Source organism: Quercus lobata, chromosome 5 (assembly GCF_001633185.2).
Source record: "Quercus lobata isolate SW786 chromosome 5, ValleyOak3.0 Primary Assembly, whole genome shotgun sequence".
In the NCBI taxonomy this organism is placed as follows: Eukaryota; Viridiplantae; Streptophyta; class Magnoliopsida; order Fagales; family Fagaceae; genus Quercus; species Quercus lobata.
Window position 1 is genome coordinate 86136189 of NC_044908.1, and position 25261 is coordinate 86161449.

At 33.6% G+C, this 25261-nt stretch overlaps 2 protein-coding genes and 1 pseudogene across 3 annotated transcripts; all 3 read right to left on the minus strand.

Annotated features, from left to right (window-relative positions):
- Window positions 1-595: 595 nt before the first annotated feature.
- On the minus strand, window positions 596-6262 carry LOC115989487 (beta-glucosidase 11-like). Of its 2 annotated transcripts, none has more exons than XM_031113178.1 (13): window positions 6074-6262; window positions 5869-5932; window positions 5119-5174; window positions 4596-4671; window positions 4435-4506; window positions 4223-4310; window positions 3841-4096; window positions 3476-3591; window positions 3023-3246; window positions 2760-2788; window positions 2589-2676; window positions 1655-1745; window positions 596-1035 (listed from the first exon to the last, which is right to left on the minus strand). In XM_031113178.1, the coding sequence occupies exons 1-13, from the start codon at window positions 6206-6208 to the stop codon at window positions 789-791; spliced, it is 1542 nt and encodes a 513-aa protein (XP_030969038.1). In that variant the 5' UTR covers window positions 6209-6262; the 3' UTR covers window positions 596-788. The 2 variants fall into 2 exon arrangements, with proteins under 2 accessions (XP_030969038.1, XP_030969039.1); XM_031113179.1 differs by having other exon boundaries at window positions 3023-3243; window positions 6074-6260.
- A 3272-nt stretch (window positions 6263-9534) lies between these two features.
- Window positions 9535-11105, minus strand: LOC115991371 (cyanidin 3-O-glucoside 5-O-glucosyltransferase (acyl-glucose)-like). The gene is made up of 3 exons (XM_031115072.1): window positions 11075-11105; window positions 10440-10530; window positions 9535-9781 (listed from the first exon to the last, which is right to left on the minus strand). Exons 1-3 carry the CDS (start codon window positions 11103-11105, stop codon window positions 9535-9537), a joined length of 369 nt encoding a protein of 122 aa, XP_030970932.1.
- Window positions 11106-15836: 4731 nt separating this feature from the next.
- On the minus strand, window positions 15837-19913 carry LOC115991372 (annotated as a pseudogene).
- Window positions 19914-25261: the final 5348 nt, after the last annotated feature.

Consider the following 25261-nt stretch of genomic DNA (forward strand, 5'->3'; position numbering starts at 1 on the left):
GGATTTCACGTGCAAGATAGAATGGTTATCTTTCTCTCTTTTTTTTTCTTTTTTTGATAAAGATAGGATGGTTATCTTGTTCAATTTCGAATGAATTTCAAGCTGAACTTAATAATAATAATAATAAATAAATAAATAAATAGACATAAAAATAAATAATAGATTTAAATAAAATTAAAAGTAAAAAATCAGAGAATTTCAAGCTAGATTTTAATGCTTTAACAGAATGTCCAAGCTTATTTTAGTCTGTTCCTTTTAAATCCTAGAGCACCAGAGAGAAGAGTCTTTTTGTCCAACAAATACGTGTTTGTTCATCACCCAAAAGCTTTGTTTGCTTCTGGCAACAAAAAGAAGTGTAGCAGAATTCAGTATGTCTCTCTTCTTGTACAAATTTGAAGTCATCTCCTCTCATATATAACTATTTCGTTTCTGTCTTAACAGTTAGTACTTGAACTAAAACTCCTCCAACAGTTTGATTAGCTTTACCATTGTCTGTCTTATGAAAGCAGATATACTTCTAAACATTTTATATTCAAACAAATGACTGAAAACTTTCTGTGTGCATGCGTGTGCACATGTGACTGACTAAATGAGGTTGGAAAAACCTGAATTATGTTATTTGAAATTGAAACTGAAGAAGGTTACAGGATGTTTATTACAGTTTTTGAAAAAAACTAAGCTCCGAAGTAGTATATTGGTAATAATATACTTCTAGAAAACAATAAACAGCAGCAGTGCAGAACCAAGGTAGACAAGCACCCCCATTATGCAAAAAGGAATGGAAGGATCTACCGAGGGAAGTGAGCATGGGAAAATTCAGTCAAATTCTTCTCAAGTTTGATAAACCCATCTGAGCCGGCACCTTTAGTCTTCAAGAAATGGGAGAACCATTGAGCAGAAAGCTTTGGTTGCCTTTTTAAATCCGGGTCATCCACGTCTACGTAGTAAAGGCCAAAGCTTGATTCAAAGCCGTCCAATAACTCAAATAAATCCAAGAAGGACCATTGAAAATAGCCTCTCGTATTTGATCCATTCCTTCCAAAATTAGATTTGAGAAAGAGAAAAAGAAGGGGGAATTATGTCAAAGAAGTAAAAACCATATATCAATGCAAAGAAACATTTAGAAACTTATAATAATTTTCTCCAATGTATAAATTAGCTGATGACAGCTAACTTAGTTTTGAGGAAAACATAAAGGAATATACATATAGGATCATCCATCAATCTAGTTTTACAAGTGTATGAAATGGAATTAACTGTGATGATTATGTGTCTTAAATTGGTGTGACAACTAATTACACCCCACAACTTGAGACTTTAGGTGATAAGTTTGTTAAATTTTGTGTTGGCAAATTAGACAACAGTTTATGAACTTTCTCTCCTCGCCACGTGTTGTGGCAGAGAAATGTAAATATCTTGCTGTGTTATTGGTATTAGACAAGAGACAGTCAGAGAACTCTTTTGATGTATTGAGTTTTGAGTTCTGTTAGTATTTTGAGCCACTTCTGTGATCTCCTTTATTTGCGATGTGACCACTGACATAGGATCAGGATGTCTAGAGTTGCAGACACTCAGATTATAGTGAAGGTAGTATTTAAAATAATTTTAGATTATTTATAAGATTTAAACAGAAATCAATAGAAAAAGGGCATACCTCAGTGCATCAAGCAAAGCCCCAATATGTCCATGCAAGTAGTTCACACGTGGCTCATCTTCCAATGATGAATTGTGTGGAGTTTGATGTCCTGCAAAAACATTACAACCAAGATTAGCTTCTCTCTAACAAAAAAGAAAAAGAAAAAAAGATTAAGTTTCTCAATTAAGGGATCACTTAAAATGAAAATAAAATTGGATTTTGAACTTAGCTAACGTACTTTCCCCCCAACATGAACAACAATCATAAATTAGAACAAATGGTATTTGAGAGGGCAATGGAAGAAAGTATGAAAAATTCAATTAGGTTTTTCTTTTTCTTTTTTTATTTAAAGTAACTCATTTGTTCATTGTTTGATCACTTTTATTTTGAATGGTGCAAACATTTGAAATCGAGAGTAAAACGGTTGACATTCTATTAAACATTTAGTTCATGGATATTGATCCTCTATGCAGGCTGCCAATTGATTGTTTTTTCAGATAATGTATTATAAATTGCCAAATTTTGATGGTAGTCAGTATATTTCTATGTCTATCTATCAAGTCCATATATCAAAACTAGTGACAGCTTTTACAAACATTAAAATTGAAGATAAAGTAAAAGAAATTCTTCTCATTTGCAACTAAGTCTGCCAATAAAGGCTTATTATGCGCTCTGTAGTTACCTAATATTTATGATTCAAAATGAGGAAGCAAGAGTCACTTTTAAAATAAAGAAACTTATATTAAGAGGACTAAAATCATGAAAAAAAATTGTGTTAAAAATCATATTTCTATCAAAATGATCTCTAGCATTACTTTGATGAATGATTCTTCAGTTCTAAGGGAGCAAGAAGCACACATACAAACAAACTCATTTTGCATGAGCGCGCATGTGTGTTTGTGTGTGTGTGTGTGTGTGTGAGAGAGAGAGAGAGAGAGAGAGAGAGAGAGACCATTCTCATGAATGTAAATAGGAGGATTTCCATAAGCTTGCTTGAAATACTCCAGCAGTTCTTGCAATCCCCATGGCGCAGTTGAAAACTGAGTCAAATAGGCTAATTAGTATTACACCGATATGAGCTTTACAAGTAAACCATCTCTGCATTTGATGTTCATGTTCTCACCTTATTTGCTGATATATCATTTGGAATAGCTGCACAATAGGACAAGTAGTATGCTACTTCAGTTTCATCTCTAAAGATTCGGTTACACAATGATGAATTTATTGAGGACCATCATGAATAAAATAAAAGAATGAAGCCCAAATTATAAAATTCAACAACAGACAGACAGAGTTGAATTGGTAAGTTGAGAAAGGCTAGAAGGTAATCTAATCACCGGTGGAATTAGTCCCCATTGTGATGAGTCTATATATAATAGAATATACCTGTCAACTCTATCGCCATATCTGCATTAAAGTCTCTGACCTCCATGTTTAGTTTGCTGGAGTCATCCTTGATGTACAACATGGCATAGTAATTTAATCCTAGAAAGTCAAATGAACCCTTTACCAGATTTGATTCAAAATTGGTGAAGGCTGGAAGTCTTGAGCCTAAATTTTTTTTCATAACATCGGGATAGTCTCCATAAACCAAGGGATATGCATACCTGCTATGCCAAGCATATCATGAAACCTAGCTTATATATGGCATATAATGCAAAAATTAAAAAATCAGATGTTTTCACAATAAAAAACAATCACAAAAAACTAAACCAAAAGAATCTTAAACTTTGTAACGACTACTGCTTTAGGTCTATACCATATTCACATTACACTTCATAAACGCCACAATGAGATGACAGCAGGTAAGGTCAATTTGTTCGTGAATGTGTAACTTACCAACCAATCAGGAAGTCCATGGCTCTTTGAGCAGCGATAACATCTTCAGTTTTGTTTGTTAGAGGAAGAATCCAGAAAGCTAAGAGATTGATTCCTATAAACCCATGCTGCTGGTCCTGCATTGCCCGCACTCAATTTGTTCATATATAGGTCTCCAATTTTTCATTATCTTTTTTTTCCCCTTGGCATGTGTTATTCTAAAAGTTTAGAACAAAGGCACAAAAGTACTAAAAGAGGGTGCTTCTTTCTTGAGGCTGAAAAACCCAAGCATGATCTTCATTTTTGAACATCATATAGTTAAGGCATAACATTGATTAATTCATTAAATTGACCAAGCCACTTGAAATGAATAGCTTCAATAGTACCTGGTACTTTTCCTTATATAATCTAGCAGCTGATGCATGCGCTAACAAGATATGATGAGTTGCCAAGTATGGCTCAGTTGAGGAGTTGCCTCTGGTGCAATTAATGCCAAATGGAGGAGAACAATGTTCAGGTGGCGTAACTCCCGATTCATAACCCGCTATTACGAACACATTGGCCTCATTCATAGTAGTCCAATGTAAAACCCTGTCACCAAAATTCCTGAAGCAGACATCTGCATATGCCGTGAAGTCTTTCCTGCATCCACATCTAGATTATTAAATCTTATTCCTTGCCAGGATTTCTTCTTACCACACAGAATGTGGATATATACACTCCAGCATAATAGTTGTCTACAATAGATATGAAGGATGAGAACCATACACCATTTCTCGACTAAGCCATCCTCCATACTTGTCTTCCAGTGCCTGTGGGAAATCACTGTGATGTAATGTAACATGAGGTTGGATTCCTGCTTGATCAAGAAACAAAAGACATCAGCAGATGAACAGGCATGGACAAATTAGCATACAGAAGGACTCTATCAACTTGAGAAAATTGTACTATTGTTATATATGATTGGAATGGAAAGTAACCATTGCTGGATAGTTCATTGATAAGATTGTTGTAATATTGTAGACCCTTTGGATTGACAGGTCCTCTTCCATCTGAAGCATTAGAAAATAAGTAGCTTAAGTATGAGAAAAAGTATTAAATCACTTCATGTTCTGCTAATAAAAGAAATTTGTGATCATACTTGGAATAAGTCTTGACCATGAGATAGAAAATCTGTAGGCCTCTAAACCTGTGTCCACCATGAGCTGGACATCATCCTGCAAGAGTGTAATCAACCTTATCATACACAGAACACAGTCCTATAGTCCTATTTCTAGATGGTTCAAATAAAATAAGCATATAATTTGTTGATTTTGTCATGGGTCATATAATTAGTATCTATCAGGCAGAGCACAGCCAATCAAGGAATGAACATTTGTCATGCAGAACACTTCATTTTGTTATAATTATGGTTTACCATTTTCTAACATCTTAAGTTTTTAGGACAATTCATCATTTATCATGGTATTATAAAAAGTGGTGCTAAGTTTAAATCTTGTTTCCACTCTAACTCAAATTTAAAGAGTTAAAAATACCTGTGCAATTGGTAATATATTAGTGGATAAATACTTTTACACACAACTTGTTAGACACAAACCAATCAGGGGATAAACTAACCTATAGTCCACGACAAACAGTCCTCGGAAAAGAAGTATTGTACATACCTTGTATTTGTGATACTGATCACATGCTATGTCCCCACTGCCTCCATGCATTTTCCCTGAAAATTTAAAAATTTATGTTAACCCCTGTAGTTGACTGAGTTATTTACTTCACTACACTTTAATTATTATTAGTGACTTGTATATTGTGGTTACTTAACCGAAAATAAATTTAAATTCATAATTGGTTAATGTCCAAAGTTGATTAAAGCCCACATAAAAATCAACCAAGAGGTTTGTTAAAGATATTGTGTTTTTTATTAATCTAATGGCCCAAAAGGCCCAATATATTGTAAGTCTATGTATGGCTAATCCTAGCTCTTTATCATGTGGATGTAAGCCATCTTAACCACGTAACTCTTGTGTTTTCTCTATCTCTCTTGCTTTTGCTTCTCTAAATTATATTATTCTTGTCTTTCAACAGGGTCTAAATAGACTTAGCTTAATTATATCTCATTCCAGTTCTAATTTTATCAATCCAAGTGATATATAGTCATTCACATTATATGGAATAGATGAGATTTTGATTTTCTAGCACTTGAAAAATGGGACTATTATGAGCACTAATAGTACTTTTGATATACTAATCAATTTGAATGCAAATAATCTCATTTTTATTAAATAAGCAAATACCAGGGAATAAACTATTTCATAAAAATGTTACTACTTATAAACCAAGTTAGTTATACTAATTGGGGGAAAATGTTTAGAATATGACTTTAAAATGCAATACTAATTACAAAGAAGCTTTACCAGAATGGGAAAAAGAATCCCATATGCTAGGCCCCCTCCCATCTTCATTTGCTGCACCTTCAACCTTTCATATATGAAGAAATCATCAATTCTTTACAACTTTCAGTAATGAAATAACTAAACAAATAGCACTTTTTTTTTAAAAAAAAGTTATCTTTAAGAAAAAATTGAAAAGAATGTGTGAAACTTTTATTAATAAACAGACCTGATAAGCTGAGGTCCCAGAACCAAACACAAAGTCAGGTGGGAAGTCATCTCTGCTAAATTTATCAACCCCCAGTACTTCAACCACTGATATGTTTATCAGAAGAAATAGAAAGAAATAAGAGAGAATCAACATCTTTTTCTCTTCTTTATTTTATTTTTTTTTCTCAAAACAATGCTTTGAAAGCGCAATGTATCCTCTATAGCTTGACCCAAATGAACGGCTTTAATTTATAGCCAGACAAAGAGTGGGTCCCACCCACCAGAAGAAAAATCGACATGCAAAGGATTGGTTGTGCAAAAAACTAGTACATTGAGAAATGAGAAAAGAGACAAACTTGTCCTGGTTGCTGACTCAAGATACTGGACTTTTTTACAAATGTTAAAAGGAAAATGACAGAATATTTTAAAAATATAAAAATATAAATAAACGACAGAATGATACCAATATTGTAAAATATAAAAATAAATGTAGTGGAAAGATCATGATTTTAAAATCAGGCCGTTCAAAAGAGTGTAAAAGGATGAGGACCAAGATTTTTAAAATTGAACAAGATTCAATCGAGATTGAACCATGAGGACGTTATAATTAATTTAATAATAAATATAAATATAAATATAAATAAATATGTTAAATTAGTACAAAACGGAAATTTGACCAAAATAGTCCAAACAAATATAAAGACTATTATTTAAATCTATTTTTCATATCACAACTATCATTATAGTGTTTTAAAAATCAATGCAATATTATCAATTATAAATAAAAAAACATAATAATAATAATAAACAAAAGTAAAAAATGGCACAAGTAAACAAAACAATGGTGTATCATAAATTATAGGGAAATGTTATCATTTTATTGGAAATTGATAAAATAATAAATTTTTCTGATAACTTTTTATATTTTACATAAAAATGATGTTAAAACTTTTCTAATTTGGTTTATTAATAATTGTCTTATGGGTACCCATTAACATGACACGTTAAGAAGGGTTGTGACTCAATAAATGAGTTAGAAACTTTCAAACTTTTTTTTTTTTAAACAAAGTTTCTTTCTAAACTAATTTGGAGAGAAACCCTACAAACTCATCATATATATTTATATTGAGTGTGAATTTTGAGAATCTAACCATTAGATTACATGTTCTTATTACATTCTTAATGCATACAAAATTTCAAGAAAATCAAAAATCAATTGCTATGTCATCAAATAAATGTTATAATTTTAAGTTTTTGTAATCCAAAGTTATATATAAAAAATAAGTTAATTGATCAAATAGTAAATAATATCCAATTTGAATGAAATTTGATATGCATGTTAAAAACATAAAGAACATGAAATTCAACGGTTAGATTTTCAAAATTCACACCCAAAAAAGAAATATATGAGAAGTTTGAAGAGTTTCTTTCCAAACTAATTCGGAGAGAAACTTTGTTCTTTTTTTTTTTAATTATTTCCAATGCGTTGTCACATGACTAGGCTCAACAAACTAAAAGGTAAAATAAAGTTGGAAACAAAGCATTTACCTAAACTGGAGACTAAAATATGAAGAACAAAAGAAGAAGCAAAGAATAAACAATGAAGAAGAATTAGCCATTTCTAAATTGTTACAACTTATAGTAGTACTTATTAAATAATGTTACCCAATGCAACTTTGAATTCACGAACTCTTCAATTATAGAATTTATTTCATGTGGACCTCTATCCATGACTTAACTTGCTTGAAGAATCTGGTTCAACATTCTAATTTTTGGAATATACAACAACTTCAACATCACCCATTTTGAATTTTCTTCAAGCTTGATCACCAATATAGACTTTTGAGAACAGGAGGCACAGTACCTTCAAATTTACAATAAGTAGCTCTCTAAAAGTCTTTTTCACATGCTCTAGGTTTTTCTTATATACTTTAAACTTAGATGCATGAAACCCTAGTCACTTGATAGGCTAAACGGACTAAAATAAGCTTGATTGATCGACTAGTCATCAAAAACTATCAAACTTACAAAAACTTGAATTTGATATGCTTGTCTAAAAAAAAATATACTTCTAAGACAAGTATAAGACATTATTTTGTTCACCAAAAATCTAGACTTGACAGTGTCATCTGCCTTGCTGCTTGTTAAAATATGTGGCTTGAATTTGAGGTGCACCAAGTTCATATATTATTTGTTACATAGAATCCAGACTCAGAAATCCCACTCCTGCCTCACATTGGTTTTTTTTTTTGCCGTCATTGATTTTGCTATTTACCAACCTTGTCTTTTTTAGTAGGGAATTTCAAACCTCACACATAAAAAGACACGCTGCTTTCTAGTTGTTTTAGAGAGACAGTGGCAACAAACAGCGCTGATCTTAGGCACATCAACTTTTCGTAGAGTTAAGAATTCTTGTGGACTGTTAGTCGTGTGAGAGAGACTTTTTGTTAAATTACCGACTTAAGACCTTTTGTTCTCGTATTATATTAAATTATCAATTATCTCAAAAATTAACTTTTTGAAATATAGTAAATTTAATCATTTTAATCACATATTTTTAATACTTTTTGAGTTGTATTTGGAATTTGAGTTTTTGGGATTTTTAGTGTTGACGAAGTCTATGATAAATTTATTTGTAATTATTGATTGATCTATATTCCATTGTAATAGTATGAGTGCCGAACGGAAAACAAAGTGCACTATTCGGTACTCTGTCTTCCTGCTTCAAAATTTCAGCCTCCAACTCGATCTTTCATGTGCAAGATAGAATGGTTATCTTGTTCAATTTCAAATGAATTACAAGCTGAACTTAAAAAATAAAATAAAAAATATATAGATTAAAAAAAATCAGAGAATTTCAAGATAGATTTTAATGCTTTAACAGAATGTCCAAGCTTATTTTAATCCAGTTCCTTTTCCAAATCCTAGAACAGCAAAGAGAAGAGTCTCTTTGTACAACAAACTATTACTTGTTTGTTCATCACCTAAAAAAAGTCTCCAAAACCTTTGCTTGCTTGTGGTAACAGAAAGGAGTGTAACAGAGTTCAGTATGTTTGTCTTCTTGTACAAATTTGAAGCCATCTCCACTCATATATGACTATCTGGTTTCTGTCTGAACAGTTAGTACTTGAACTAAAACTCCTCCGACAGTTTGATTAGCTTTACCATTGTCTGTCTTATGAGAGCAGATATACTTCTAAACATATTATCTTCAATCAAATGACTGAAAACTGTGTGTGTGAATGAGCGCGTGCACATGTGACTGACTGAATGAGGTTGGAAAAACCTGAATTATGTTATTTGAAATTGAAACTGAAGAAGGTTACAGGATGTTTATTACAGTTTTTTTGACAAAAACAAGCTCCAAAGTAGTATATTGGTAAATAATATATTTTTAGAAAAAAAATAAAATAAAATAAGAGCAGCAGTGCAGAACCAAGGTATACTAGCACACCATTATGCAAAAAGGAATGGAAGGATCTACCGAGAGAAGTAAGCATGGGAAAATGCAGTCAAATTCTTATCAAGTTTGATAAACCCATCTGAGCTGACACCTTTTGTCTTCAAGAAATGGGAGTACCAATGAGCAGAAAGCTTTGGTTGCCTTTTTAAATCCGGGTCATCCATGTCTATGTAGTAAAGGCCAAAGCTTGATTCAAAGCCGTCCAATAACTCTAATAAATCCAAGAAGGACCATTGAAAATAGCCTTTCGTATTTGATCCATTCCTTCCAAAATTAGATTTGAGAAAGAGAAAAAGAAGGGGGAATTATGTCAAAGAAGTAAAAACCATATATCAATGCAAAGAAACATTTAGAAACTTATAACATTGCTCTCCAATGTATAAATTAGCTGATGACATTTTAGTCTTTAGTACAAATAAATTTTGCTAGCTAACTTAGTTTTGAGGAAAACATAAAGGAATATACAAATCAGATCATCCATCAATCTAGGTTTCCAAGTGTATGAAATGGAATTAATTGTGATGATTATATGTCTTAAATTGGTGTGACAACTAATTATACTTAAGACTTTAGGTGATAAGTTTGTTAAATTTTGTGTAGGCAAATTAGACAACAGTGAGTTCAGTTTTATGGACTTTCTTTCCTCGCCACGTGTTGTGGCAGAGAAATATAAATATAAATATCTTGTTGTGTTATTGGTATTAGACAAGAGAAAGTTAGAGAACTCTTTTGATGTATAAAGTTCTGGGTTCTATTAGTATTTTGCGCCTCTTTTGTGATCTCTCTAATTTGCGATGTGACCACTAAGATAGGATCAGAATGTCTAGAATTGCAGACACTCAAATTATAGTGAAGGTAATATTTAAAATAGTTTTAGATTATTTATAAGATTTAAACAAAAATCAATAGAAAATGGACATACCTCAGTGCATCAAACAAAGCCCCAATATGTCCATGCAAGTAGCTCACCCTTGGCTCATCTTCCAATGATGAATTGTGCGGTGTTTGCTGTCCTGCAAAAACATTAAAACCAAGATTAAGCTTCTCCCTAACCAAAAAAAAAAAAAAAAAAAGATTAAGTTTCTCAATTAAGGGATCACTTAAAATGAAAATAAAATTGGATTTTGAACTTAGCTACGTACTGCCCCAAAACATGAACAAAAATCATAAGTTAGAACAAATGGTATTTGAGAGGGCAATGGAAGAAAATATGAAAGATTCAATCAGGAGTTCTTTTTTTTTTTATTTATTTATTTATTTTTAAGTAACTCATTTGTTCATTGTTTGATCACTTTATTTTGAATGGTGCAAAAATTTTAAAACGAGAGTAAAATGGTTGACGTTCTATCAAACATTTAGTTCATGGATATTGACCCTCTATACAGGCTGCCAATTGATTGTTGTTTCAGATAATGTATTATAAAATGCCAAATTGTGATGGCAGTCGGTATATTTCTATGTCCATCTATCAAGTCCATATACCAGAACTAGTGACAGCTTTTACAAATATTAAAATTGAAGATAGAGTAAAAGAAATTCTTCTCATTTGCAACTAACTCTGCCAATAAAGGCTTATTATGCGCTCCATAGTTACCTAATATTTGTGATTCAAAATGAGGAAGCAAGAGTCACATTTAAAGTAAAGAAACTTATACTAAGAGGACTAAGATCATGAAAAGAAAATTGTGTTAAAAATCATATTTCTGTCAAAATGCCCTCTAGCATTACTTTGATGAATGATTCTTCAGTTCTAAGGGAGCAAGAAGCATACATACAAACAAACTCTTTGTGCATGAGCACGCATATGACTTTAAAATGCAATACTAATTATAAACAAGCTTTACCAGAATGGGAAAAAGAATCCCATATGCTAGGCCCCCTCCCATCTTCATTTGCTGCACCTTCAACCTTTCACATATAAACATTTTTTTGAAGGATATGAAGAAATAGAGAGAATATGAATTATCTATTAGAAATCATCAATTCTTTGCAACTTTTAGAAATGAAATAACTAAACAAATAGCACATTTATAAAGAAAAAAGAAGAAGAAGTTATCTTTAAGAAAAAATTGAAAAGCTGAGGTCCCAGAACTTTTATTAATAAACAGACCTGATAAGCTGAGGTCCCAGAACCAAACACAAAGTCAGGTGGGAAGTCATCTCTGCTAAATTTATCAACCCCTAGTACTTCAACCACTGATATATGTATCAGAAGAAACAGAAAGATATGAGAGAGACCATACAAATGAGATGAAGAGGGCGAGGAAGATGATGAGGGCGATGATGATTCTGATGAAGATGAAGACGAGGATGAGGATGAAGAGGGTCAAGATGGTTCTAGGGGTCATAGTGGGCATGGGGTACTACATGAAGATGAGGATGATAATGAAGAAAGGAGTTCTTCAAGGAATAAAAGGGCTAGGAAGGGAGTGTTTAGTAATGGTTCAGCTCAGTTAATGCAACAATTGAGATGTGAATTGGAGGAGCAGCAAGTGATGTATCTCAAAGCAATGCTTTCAAAGCATGCATGTTTATTATCCTCTATAGCTTTAATTTATAGCCAGACAAAGAGTGGGTCCCACCCACCAGTACAAAAATCGGTATTAGTTGCGCATAAAAGTTACTACATTGAGAAATGAGAAAAATCGACAAACTTGTTCTGGTTGCCGACTCAAGATACTGGACTTCTTACGAATGTTAAAGAGGAAAATGACGGAATATTTTGGCACTTGCATTCGTGGTGTTTGTTGGTTTGTTTAGACTTTAGACCTTGAAGACAGCTTAATTTATGAACAGATCTTGCCTCTTGGTTAAGTGAATAATATCTATCTCTCAAAAAAAAAAAAAAAAAAAAGTGAATAATATCAGTATTGTAAAAAAATAAAACTACTGTACATCTCTAGTGCAGTGGTCACTCCACAAGTATAAATATTTGTGGGGTGTGAAGGGTAAGGACCGGGGTTCAAGTCTCCAAAAAGGAGTTTCACACACATATACACTTAAAATTAGGTTAGAGTAAAATTCTATAAAATAAATGTAATGGAAAGATCTTGATTTTGAAATCAAACCGTTCAAAGGATAGGAAAATGATGAGGTTCAAGATTTTTGAAATTGGAAAAAAGATCCAACTGAGATTGAACCGACATTATAATTAATTTAATTATAATATAAATAAATATATTAAATTAGTACAAAAGAAGATTTGACTAAAATTGTCCAAATAAATATAAAAACCATTTTTTACATATATTTTTCATATCACAACTTTCATTATAGTGTTTCAAAAATCAATGCAACATTATAAATTATTAAAAAAAAAACACAAAAACAAAATAATAATAATAAACTAAAGCCAAAAATGGCACAAGTAAAGAAAACAATGGTGTATCATAAATTATAGGGAAATGTTAATATTTTATTGGAAATTGATAAAACAATTAATTTTTCTGATAGCTTTTTATATTTCTCATAAAAATGGTGTTAAAACTTTTCTAATTTGGTTTATTAATAATTGCTTTAAAGGTACTCGTTAACATGACACATCGGGAAGGGCCATGACTTAATAAATGAGTAAGGGCAAAATTTGGTAAATAGTACTGTAAGGACACAATTCTCTGGCGGCCCAATAAGAATGTTGGGCTCGCGCATGAAAGATCCCTCACAATATGATTTGTAGAGAGTGGGCTTGAAAAGCTAGCCGTTGGTCACAGGGCGGTGCCCGGTCCTGGTTTTAGAGGAATTCGGGTAGAAAAAGGATTTGGGCTTGAACGTTTAAGCCCTACGGCATCGCATCCTATGGGATGGGCCTCCTCGGACTTGATCCGAGGACCATTAGGGTCTTACCCCGGTTACCCGGCGATGGTTTTCTTTCTGTAATCTCAGGTGTTGTTGAGATGTTCTCACCCAGATCATCTCCCTTTTTCTTTTTAGGTGGAATGGGAGTCCCCTTCAGATTTACTTACTTTCTTCTTTTATATCAGCTTGCATTCGCTGTCCTTCGTCCACGTGTAGAGTCAATCTTTACAAAAACTGACATTTGTCCCATCAGTCCAATCCCGGAATTGTTGGGGATGGTTTGATAAAGCTAAAGAGTACGGCTCTGTCAGGGGCAGCGCATTGAATGGCAATGAGAGCAGCTTTCCCGGATACTCTTAGATTCTCTTTTAAGCTTGGCCCTATACCGGTTTTATCCTTCTTCTTTTGGTGAGGTTTTGGATCTGCCGAGGACTGAGTTGTCCTCGGCTGCACCACAAAAATGTTTGGTGCTCTGCATTGTAGAGCTTGGGCCGTAGTTCTTCTCGGCTCGGGCCTTTGGACTCTCTAAGGGCGAATGGGCCTGGTCCATGAATTATTGGGCCCCACAAGTACATTTTTTGGAGACTAAAATATGAAGAACAAAAGAAGAAGCAAAGAATAAACAATGAAGAAGTGGGTCTCACCCACCAGAAGAAGATTGCATTTACCTAAGTAATGCAATCTTGCCTTGTCTGCGATGGGTTAGGTTTAGGTGGCGACCTACTGAATAGAATTGAAATTTTGCAAAATAGAATTACCCATTTCTAAATTGTTACAACTTATAGCATTACTTATTAATGTTACCCAATACAACTTTGAATTCACGGACTCTTCAATTATAGAGTTTATTGCATGTGAACCTCTATCCACGACTTCATACACTTGCCTAAAGAATCTGGTTCAACATTCTAATTTCTGGAATATGCAGCAACTTCAACATCACCTGTTTTGAATTTTCTTCAAGCTTGATCACCAATATAGACTTTTGAGAGCAGGAGGCGCAGTACCTTCAAATTTACAATAAGTAGCTCTCTAAAAGCCTTTTTCACATGCTCTAGGGTTTTCCTATATACTTTAGCTTGGATGCATGAAAACATAGTCACTTGATAAGCTAAATGGTCTAAAATAAGCTTGATTGATCGATTGATCGACCACCCGTAAAAAACTATCAAACTTACAAAAACTTGAATTTGATATGCTTGTCTAAAAAAATACACTTCTAAAACAAATATAAGACATTATTTTGTTCACGTACGGTTTGCCAACCAAAAATCTAGACTCGACAGTGTTATCTGCCTTGCTGCTTGTTATAATATGTGGCTTGAATTTGAGGTGCACCAAGTTCATATATTATTTGTTACATAGAATCCAGACTCAGAAATCCCACTCCTGCCTAGCATTGTGTTTTTTTTTTTTTTTGGCCGACATTGATTTTGCCATTTACTAACCTTGTCTTTTTTAGTAGGGAATTTCAAACCTCATTCACAAAAAGATCTGCTTTCTGGTTGTTTTAGAGAGAGAGAGAGAGAGGCAACAAACAACGTTGATCTTAAACACATCAAATTTTTGTAGAACTAAGAATTCTTGTGGACTGTTAGTTGTGGTGAGAGAGAGACTTTTTGAGTTGTATTTGGAATTTGAGTTTCTTGGGATTTTTAGTGTTGAAGAGGTCTATGATAAATTTATTTGTAATTATTGATTGATCTATATTCCATTGTAATAGTATGAGTGCCGAACGGAAAACAAAGTGCAGTATTCGGAACTCTGTCTTCCTGCTTCAAAATTTCAGCTTCTCTAACTCGATCTTTCATCCTATCATCTTGGGAGAGGAAGGTAGATATGAGTTAAAATAACTTTAGAAATGAAAAGTTCAATTAAGTGATACAGCTATCCCTTTGCAATTTGCAATTAATTGTCTAATCTAGATCAGGATTTCATGTGCAAGATAGAATGGTTATTTAAAAAAAAAAAAAAAAATAACAAAAAAATCAGAGAATTTCAAGATAGATTTTAATGCTTTAATAGAATGTCCAAGCTTAGTTTAATCCAGTTCCTTCCAAATCCTAAAACAGCAGAGAGAAGAGTCTCATTGTACAACAAACTGTTACTTGTTTGTTCATCACCTAAAAAAAGGTCTCCAAAACCTTTGCTTGCTTGTGGTAACAGAAAGGAGTGTAACGGAGTTCAGTATGTGTGTCTTCTTGTACAAATTTGAAGCCATCTCCAGTCATATATGACTATTTCATTTCTGTCTAATAGTTAGAGTTGAACTAAAACTCCCCCAACAGTCTGAGTAGCTTTACCATTGTCTGTCTTATGACAGCATATGTACTTCTAAACATTTTATCTACAAACAAATGACTGAAATTCTGTGCGTGTATGCGTGCTTGCGCGCATGACTGTCTGAAGGAACTTAAAGAAACATGTACTATGTTGTTTGGAATTGAGACTGAAGAAAGTTAAAGGATATTGTATATTTGTATTATATGTTTTGATTAAAAAAACCAAAAACAAAGGCAGTAAATTAGCAGTCTGGTAAAAAATATACTTCTAGAAAACAAAAAACAGAAGCAACGCCACGTAGACCATCATGTAAATATGCATCAATGAATGACAGGATATACTGAGAGAAGTGATCATGAGAAAGTGCAGTCAAATTCTTCTCAAGTTTGACAAACCCATCTGAGCTGACACCTTTGCTTTTCAAGAAATGGGAGTACCAGTGAGCAGAAAGCTTTGGTTGCCTTTTTAAAATCCGGGTCATCCAAGTCTATGTAGTAAAGGCCATAGCTTGATTCATAGCCATCCAACAACTCTAATACATCCAAGAAGGCCCATTGAAAATAGCCTCTTGCATTTGATCCATTCCTCCCAAAGTTAGAGAAAGAGAAAAAGGAACAGGAGTTATGTCAAAGAAGTAATAACCATATGTTAATGTAAGGAAACGTGAAGAAACGTAGAATAATGCTTTGTAATGTATTAATTAGCTGATGATTTTTTGTTTTTGTACAAAAAAATCTAGACAACTTAGTTTTAAGGAAAACCAAAGGGAATATACATATTAGATATGTAACACTAATCCATCAATCTAGTTTTACAAGTATATGAAATGGAATTAATTGTGTTGATTATGTGGCTTGAATTTGTGTGAGGGTGCATGGAGCATCAGACACAACCCAACATTCTAGACTTTTTCCATGTTTTTCTGTGTGATGTAATTATGTCCACAGCTTGTGCCTTTAGGTGATAAATTTGTTTAACTTTGTGTCGACAAATTAGCCAACAGTGAGTTCAGTTTTATGAACTCTCTCTCCTTGCCACGTGTTGTGGCAGAGAAATATAAATATCTTGCTGTGTTATTTTTATTAGACAAGAAACAGTAAGGGGACTCTTTTGATGTATTACGGTTTGGGTTCTGTTAGTGTTTTGAGCTACTTTTGTGATCTCCCTAAAGTAGAACTTTCTCATTGCCTGTAAACGCGACCAAGTTGTATCTTTCTGTTAAACCACTGAGGTAGGATCAACTATCAAGATGCCTAGAGTTGCAAACATTCAGGGTATAGTGAATATTATAATGCTTAATAAATTCCAGATTATATTATAAGATTTAAACTGAATTCAATAGAAAATGGGCATACCTCAGTGCATCAAGCAAAGCCCCAGTATGTCCATGCAAGGAGTTCACCCTTTTCTCATCTTCCAATGATGAATTGCGTTGTGTTTGCTGACCTGCAAAGACATTACAACCAAGATTTAAGCTTCTCAATTATATGATCAATTCAAAATGATAAGAAAATTTGGATTTTTGGCCTTGCCACCTAATGCCCCAAAACATGAATAACAATCCATAAGCTAGAACAAATGGCATTTGAATGGAAGCAAATATGAAAGATTCAATGAGGTTTTTTTTTTTTTTTTTTTAAGTAACTCAATTGTTCGTGGTTTGTTCATTTTGACTTTATATCAAACATTTAGTTTATGAATAGAGATCCTCTAAGCAGGCTGCCAATTGAATGTTGTATCTGATAAAAAGAAATTCATCTCGTTTAGGAAGAGGCTTATGTACTCTGTAGTTTTGTAGTTTCCTAGTATTTTTTATTCAAAATGAGGAAGCAATATGCATCACCTGTAAAATAGTGAAACTTATCTTAAGTAGATTAAAATCATGAAAAGGAAATTGTGTGTGTTACATTCCCACTAGCATTACTTTGAATTATTTTTCACTACTAAAAGGAGCAAGAAGCCCACATAGAAACATTCAGTGTGTGTGAGTGTGAGAGAGAGAGAAACCATTCTCGTGAATGTAAATAGGAGGATTTCCATAAGCTTGCTTGAAATACTGCAACAGTTCTTGCAAAGCCGAAGGCACAATTGGAAACTGAGTCAAACAAGCTAGTTAGTATGACACTGATATCACCATCAAAAGTAAACCATCTCCACACTCTATGCTTATTTTCTCACCTCACCTACAGATATATTTTTTGGGAAATCTGCACAATAGGAAAAGCAGTAAGGTACTTCAGATTCATCTCTAGATACTTGGTAACAAAAGGGTGAATTATTGAGGAGAATCACATATAAAATAATATAATGAAGCCTAAATTAGCAAATTCAACTACAGACAAGCAGGGTTGAATTGGTGAAATTAGTCCGCATGGTGCTGAGTCTTTATTTATAAAAGAACATACCTGAGACCTCTATTGCCATGTCTGTAAAAAAGTCTCTGACCTCCATGCTTAGTTTGCTGGAATTGTCCTTGATGTACAACCCAAAGTAGTAATTTAATCCTAGGAAGTCAAATGAACCCTTAACCTGATTTGATTCAAGATTGGCGAAGGCTGGAAGTCTTGAGCCTGCAATTTTTTTCATTACATCAGGATAGTCTCCATAAACCAATGGATCTGCATACCTGCAATGCCAAGCAGATCATCATAGCCTAAAAAATAAATGAATTCCAAACCAAATGTTTTAACATTAAAATAAAAAATAAAAAATAAAACAAAACAAAACAAAAGAACCCCAAAATATGTAATGACTATTTGCTTTAGGGTCATACCATATTAAGATTACACTGCCAAAAATGCCATGATAAATTGACAAAAGTCAAGGTCATTGTTCGTGAATGTGCAACTTACCAACCAATCAAGAAGTCCTTGGCTCTTTGAGTGGCAATTGCATCTTCAGTTTTGTTTGTTAGAGGAATAAACCAGAAAGCAAGGAGATTGATTCCTATAAATCCATGCTGCTTGTCCTGCATTGCCACACCACACTTACGTAAAGAACATTTACTTGTATTCCTGAGTAGTAATTCTGTTCATGTATATGTTAACGTTCCCAATTTTTTTAAATCTGTTTTTTTCCCCCTAAATATATAGAACAAAGTCCTAAATGGTAATTATGGATTATAAAGTGCTAAGAAGAGGGTGGTTCTTTTATCAAGCTGAAATGCCCAAGCAGTATCTTCATTTTTGGCCATCATAATTAAGGCATAACATTGATCAATTCATTAAATTGACCAAGGCATTTCAATAAATTATATGAATAGCTTATATAATACCTGGTACTTTTCCTTATACAATCTAGCAGCTGATGTGTGTGCCAATAAGATATTATGACTTGCCAAGTATGGCTCAGTTGAGGAGTTGCCTCTGGTGCAGTTAACTCCAAACGGAAGAGAACAATGCTGAGGTGGTAGACTTCCATTGTTGTAACCCCCAACAGCAAACACATTTCCCTCATTCATGGTAGTCCAATGTAACACTCTATCACCAAACTTCCTGAAGCAGACATCAGCATATGCCGTGAAGTCTCTCCTGCATCCATGTCTAGATTGTTAAATCACATTCCTTGCCATGTTTTCTGCTTGGTGCACTGAATGTTTTGATATAGACTCAAGCATAATAGTTGTCTATGACTGATATGAAGGATGAAAACCATACACAATATTTCGATTAAGCCATCCTCCATACTCGTCTTCCAGTGCCTGTGGGAGATCACTGTGGTGTAATGTAACATGAGGTTGGATTCCTGCTTGATCAAGAAACAAATGACATCAGCAGAAAAAAATGGCATGGGTTATTGTGCATAATGGAAGCACTCAATCAATGCAAAGAAAACTGTACTATCATCATTTTTGATGGAAATGCCCAGTAACCATTGCTGATTAGTTCATTGATAAGATTATTGTAGTACTGTAGACCCTTTGGATTAACAGGTCCTCTTCCATCTGAAACATTACAAAATGAGAAGCTTAAGTATGAGAAGAAGGACAAGACATCACTTCTTGATCGGTTAATGAAAGAACTTTGTGATCATACTTGGAATAAGTCTGGACCATGAGATGGAAAATCTATAGGCTTCTAAACCAGTGTCCACCATAAGTTGGACATCATCCTGCAAGAGTGGAATCAATCTAATCATGCAGAGCACAAAAATGAAGTAATGAACATTTGTCCTGCACAAATCCTTTGATTCCTATGCAAGCAAAAAAAAACAAAAGAATAGTTTATAGGAAATGAATTATTCTACATACCCTGTATTTGTGATACTGATCACATGCTATGTCACCATTTGCTCCATTCGTTTTCCCTGCAAATTTGAGTTGGAGATCAGTCCTGATACACATTTCCTGTCAAGTGTCCATCTGCTAAGCTTATGTTTGTGATTCCAGTGATCAAGTTCGACCAATGACATGAATTTTCATAAAACCAAGGGCTAAGGATACTGTTAAAGATATTGTGGCCCAAGTAAACTGAAGGCCCATGTTAGTATTAGCATAGAGTTAGCTCCTATATATACCGTACTTACAATTGCTTGAAAGACCCAGTTTTGAATAACAAGATGTTGCCATTAAGGGACATTATGGACGTAAAGCTGCTAAGCTCAACATGTTATTTATTTTCTTCCATTAGCTTTCTCTCCTCCTTTTTTTTTTTTTCTTCTCTCCAGGGAGTTAAGATATCATGCACATTAGAACGTACATGTTTGTTTATTGTGCTTGTTAGTCTTGTATCCGACCCCAAAAATTTGGGATTAAGGCTGCTTGTTGTTGTTAGTCTAGTAATTTTTTAAATAATAAAATGGCATGATTAAATACCTATAGCTGGAAAAAAATTTATAAGGCTGGAATTAAGGCCTAGTTGAGTTGAATTGAATACGGTGAATATAAGTCCAATGGGCTTAGGCCCATTGTACTGCTCTCCTATTTCTTGTAAAGTACACATGTCCTGCCTACATAAAGAGGCCGTCGTCTCTTGTACAATATTTTAAACAGTTCAATACAATAAGATTTATGTCTCTCCCATATATGCTTGTCTTTGTTTGTTTCGGTGGAGAAAGAAAGATGAAAAGAATTGGTTAAATTACCAGTTTAATTTCCAACTATTAAGCAAAGTTCAATTTGACTCTTCAACTATCAATTTTATCAATTTGATCAAGGGATAGGCGACTGAGCTGCACTCAACTAAGAGTTCTGTACATCCAAACAGCTGAGGAAATTCAAGCAATGGTTGGTGCAATTGCTATTGAAATAGGCACAATAGAGAGGCTGTCATTGAGGGCGATTCAGAAACTCTAATGTAGGAGTCAAAGGGACAACACTCGTAGGTTGTCTTCAGTGGGACATATCCTTGACAATGCACTGGTGCTGTCAACAAACAAACCTGAGGCGGTTCGAGGATAAACATCAGAGAAGGCACTGTAATGTGGCTGCCCACTCTATAGCTCGCTATACCAAATATGTAATGCATATCTGATTGTATTTTGTAATTCCAAACTGATATTAATCTTTGCTTCTAGTTACCTCAGTTAGTAAAGATTGTTGTTATCGAACAAGAGATCTGTAGCACCGTGTATATGTATAGTACAATTTTAAAAAATCACAATTATACGATTCAAATTATACTTTTTTTTTAACAAGATATTCAAATTATATATGATATTAACTTGAACTTTTTTTAAACCATATATTTCTAAAATATATAATGGTTTCTCGTTTTATATATATGTGTGTTAAAATCAAGTGTGTGTGTGTGATTTAGAATTTAATTGGTTTTATACTTTTCGATTTTTACACCTAATAATTCACTTGCCACAAAAATTAAAAATTTAAATGGACACGTGATGGAAAATTGGACTTCAATTGAAATTCAATTTAGAATCTAATTGAATTTCTCAATTAAAATCTAATTTTGGATTTTCTCTGAGCTTTTAGCTATTAATATATATATATATATATATATATAATATATATATATTATACCAACGGTCTATTGACGGTTATATTCATGGAAAATTTATAATAATTAATAACTTAAGGATAAATTGCAAATTACACCCCTGAAGTTTGGGATTAACTGGATTTTATACCGCAAAGTTTCAAATATTTGGTTTTACACCTTGAAGTTTGGTTCCGTTAGCAATTCCCCCCCCCCCCCCACAGTTAATTTTTTCTGTTAAATGACACATCATTATGCTGATGTGTTCTATTTTTGCCAAATAAGCATCAAAATTACGTTTCAGCCAAAAGTTAAAATACTAACATCTAGCTTAAACAACACAGTGAAGACGTAACTCTATAATCCAAAACACACAATCTACGAATCCTGTTCTTCAACTTAACCCCACGAACCCAGCTCCTTCGCTCTGCATCTTCTACCATGAGTCAGTTCGCCCCTATCAAAAAAAGTGAATATGGGTGTCAATCATTAATCTCTTACTCACAAAAAAAGTAAAAAATAAATTCTAATCACTGAAAAACATCCCACTCTTTTTTCACCATGCAAATAAAACTAAGTTAAGTGAGTGGTCATCCAGTCGATTGATAGAAGAGAATTCCCCATAAATTTTTTAACTCATTAAAGAGGGGAAAAAAAAAAAACCTATAAATTTTACACCAAAGTCCTCCAAATGCACGTGATCCTACGAAGACCTTTGGATCCAAGCTTCAGTGCTCAAGATAATTTTGGTCATGAGAGACGATGTGGAGCAATATTGAGTACTTAAAAGGGTTTTGACTTGCCTTGATCAAGCTTTGATAATGACGCATCACAGAGGAGTTGCAGAGCAGACAAATGGTTGAAGTTGCAGAGCAGAGGAGTTGCAGAGCAGACAAGCCTTGATAATGATAATTATCGAAGCCTTTGATGGACTTGCAGAGCAGAGGAGCTGGGTTTGTGGGGTTCACCGAGTTCAAGAACTGGATCCGTGGGTTGTGTTTTGGATTTCAGAGTTTGGTCTTCACAGTGTCGTTTAAGCTAGATGTTAGTATTTTAACTTTAGGCTGAAACCACCTAGTTTTGATGCTTATTTGGCAAAAATAGAACACATTAGCATGATGATGTGTCACTTAACAGAAAAAATTAACTGTGGGGGTGAGTTGCTAATGGAACCAAACTTCGGGGTGTAAAATCAAGTATTTAAAACTTTAGGGTGTAAAATCCAGTCAACCCCAAACTTCAAGGGTATAATTTACAATTTACCCATAACTTAATTATATCTCAGTTAAATTTCTAATTTAAGTCATAATCACATGGTTTTAAAAACCAAACTGGTCAAAGAACCAGTTTTAGGTCCATTTCCCTATTTTACCCATTTTTTAACAAGTTTTGGCCCATTTTTGACCGATTATAGTGCTTTTTACTGGACCAAATTAGTAGCCAGTTCCTAGTCCAATCGATTGAACCAGCCGGCCCAATTAGGTTTTTAAAACCATGCATAATCATTCACTTTATGGAAGAAGTCTAGGTGAAGCAAGATCTCCTTTTTTTTTTCTTTTTTTTTTTTTCACCGCTATGTTTATAACCAAAAATAGAGAGAAGAAATAAGGGGGACTCAACATTTTTTCACACAAATTAAGCTTGAATTTACTACAATCTTCAGCTTGATCGAAATGAATGACTTTGGTTTATAGCCAGATGAAGAGGCAGTCTGACCGGTTGAAAAATCAACATGCGTATACATTCGATTGGCTGAGCATGCATTAACTGATTAACATTAATATTTCGTTGGTGACGAGGATATTGGACTCTTTACAAATGTTCAAGGAAAATGGTTAGGATAGTGACGGAATTTTTTTTTTTATTTGGATGCAGAGTGCCATCTGCCATGTTTCTTGTTTTAATACGTGGCTTAAATTTAAGGTGCACTTAGAATTTAGAAATCCCACTTCTATCAAACATGGTGTTTTGGTTTTGCTCACTTTGTTGATCTTTTATTTAAAAAAAAAAAAAAAAAAAAGAAAAAAAGAAGAAGGAAGATATGTGGATGATATTGCTATGAACACAAAAAATTTGACAATATTTTTCAAATTAATTGAGTCAATAAGCTTTTATTGGTTTTTATTTGAGCACACAACTAACATAACTTTTTCTTATTACTAACAATTTATCACATCAACATGTGTCAAATTTTTTTTGTGTTTTTATACTTTCCATATTTGTATTTAGCCTTTTGCTTGTTTTCAAATATGAGGACATCAAGCTATGGCACAAGTAAATTTTATTGTCATGTGGTGTGTTTTTGTAAGAGAGTTTTCTTTGCGTATTTGGAGTTTACTACTTTTTTTTTTCTACACTTATATGTTATAACCAATAGATATCCCGTTTGCATGGGATATAGCTAGAGGTTTGCATCCAACCCACTAACTTGATGAATCAACCCAACTCAACCAACTTGATGTCTCTTGTTGTTTTTTCATGGGTTAGAGGATTGGAATTTTATTTTGAGTCTCGGGTTGGGTCGGGTTCTAGTTGATAGTTCTTTCAACCTATTTGACCCAACCCAACCCACCATATATATCATTTTATTTTATTAACCTTATTTTCATTTTTAGTTTTATTGATTTTGGTATTTTGAGAATTACTTTCTATGAATTTGGAAATTTGAAATATAATTTAAGTATATAATGTGAATTATAATAATTCATTAAAAAAGTAGTTAAATTAATTGATGAAAACCTAATTTTTCACAAGGCATGAAATGCATCTACATAACTTAGCGACCCCACCAAACCCATATGAGTGGTTTCTACACATGTGATTAGTTGGGTTTTTGTTGGGAATTTCTCAACTTTACAAGGTCGGGTTTGTTTGGAAAACTCTCCAACCCAATCGAGCCCATCCCATGCAAGCTGCTAGTTATGAGTTTCTAAGACTTAGCCTAGGCGCCTAGTTAATCAGTTGAGTGGAGAATGGTGGGGAATATATTTTTATGTATTGGAATATCTGAGATCAAAAGAAACTTTTTATGTAATTGAGTTCAAGTTTAAGTCTGTAATAATGTTACTTAAAAATGGTATTAATGAAGACTCAAGACTGCTCAAGAAACTGCATAAGAAAAGCTGAATTTGTTGGTCTCAATACCTTGCTTGATACCTGTTGATCTATCAAGAGTTAATGAATTTAGTACCAAGCTTGACACCTCTCGATCTATTGAGCTTCGAGAAAACTAAATGTAAAGTTCTATTTTCGGCCCATGATGACTTAGATTTTTAAGAATATGTACACTAGGGTTCCAAAGCATTTTCGGCCCAGAGGGACACATGCATAATAGGAGTTGTTGCTACATTTGTGTGCATAGGGTTTTGTGTCAAGCTACTTTTGGTTCATCTAAGTGTGGATTGAATAACTCTGCAAAGTTACAACAATCAAAAGGGACGATGTGGAGTTAGTCATGGTAGAAAGATTCGTGCAAAAAGAAGTCTTCTATAAGATCAATAGTCCAATTGGGGTTTGGAGCTGAGATTGATATAGCTCAGTAGGTTCTATTGTAGGTAGGTACTTGGGGATAAACTTATAGGGTAAGATTTCTTGTAGTTGTAACTACTTTTTCTTGTTAGTGGATTTTTCAAGAGTGGTAGCCTGAAATTCACCTAATGGGATTTTCCCTACAAAGGTTTTCCCCATCCTGATCAAGTAGCCGTGTCAATTATAACCATTATGAGGTGTGTTG

What these genes read in the sequence shown, in the direction of transcription:
- LOC115989487 (XM_031113178.1), bottom strand. Translation starts at nt 6,208, where the DNA reads ATGTTGATTCTCTCTTATTTCTTTCTATTTCTTCTGATAAACATATCA. An exon ending in ATGGTCAAGACTTATTCCAA is followed by an intron (nt 4,507 to 4,595) that starts GTATGATCACAA and finishes CTAATGCTTCAG; the next exon opens with ATGGAAGAGGACCTGTCAAT. An exon ending in CAATGAACTATCCAGCAATG is followed by an intron (nt 4,311 to 4,434) that starts GTTACTTTCCAT and finishes TTGATCAAGCAG; the next exon opens with GAATCCAACCTCATGTTACA.
- LOC115991371 (XM_031115072.1), bottom strand. Translation starts at nt 11,105, where the DNA reads ATGGAGCGCATAATAAGCCTTTATTGGCAGA. An exon ending in AATAAGCCTTTATTGGCAGA is followed by an intron (nt 10,531 to 11,074) that starts GTTAGTTGCAAA and finishes ATGTTTTTGCAG; the next exon opens with GACAGCAAACACCGCACAAT. An exon ending in GCTTTGTTTGATGCACTGAG is followed by an intron (nt 9,782 to 10,439) that starts GTATGTCCATTT and finishes TAATTTTGGAAG; the next exon opens with GAATGGATCAAATACGAAAG.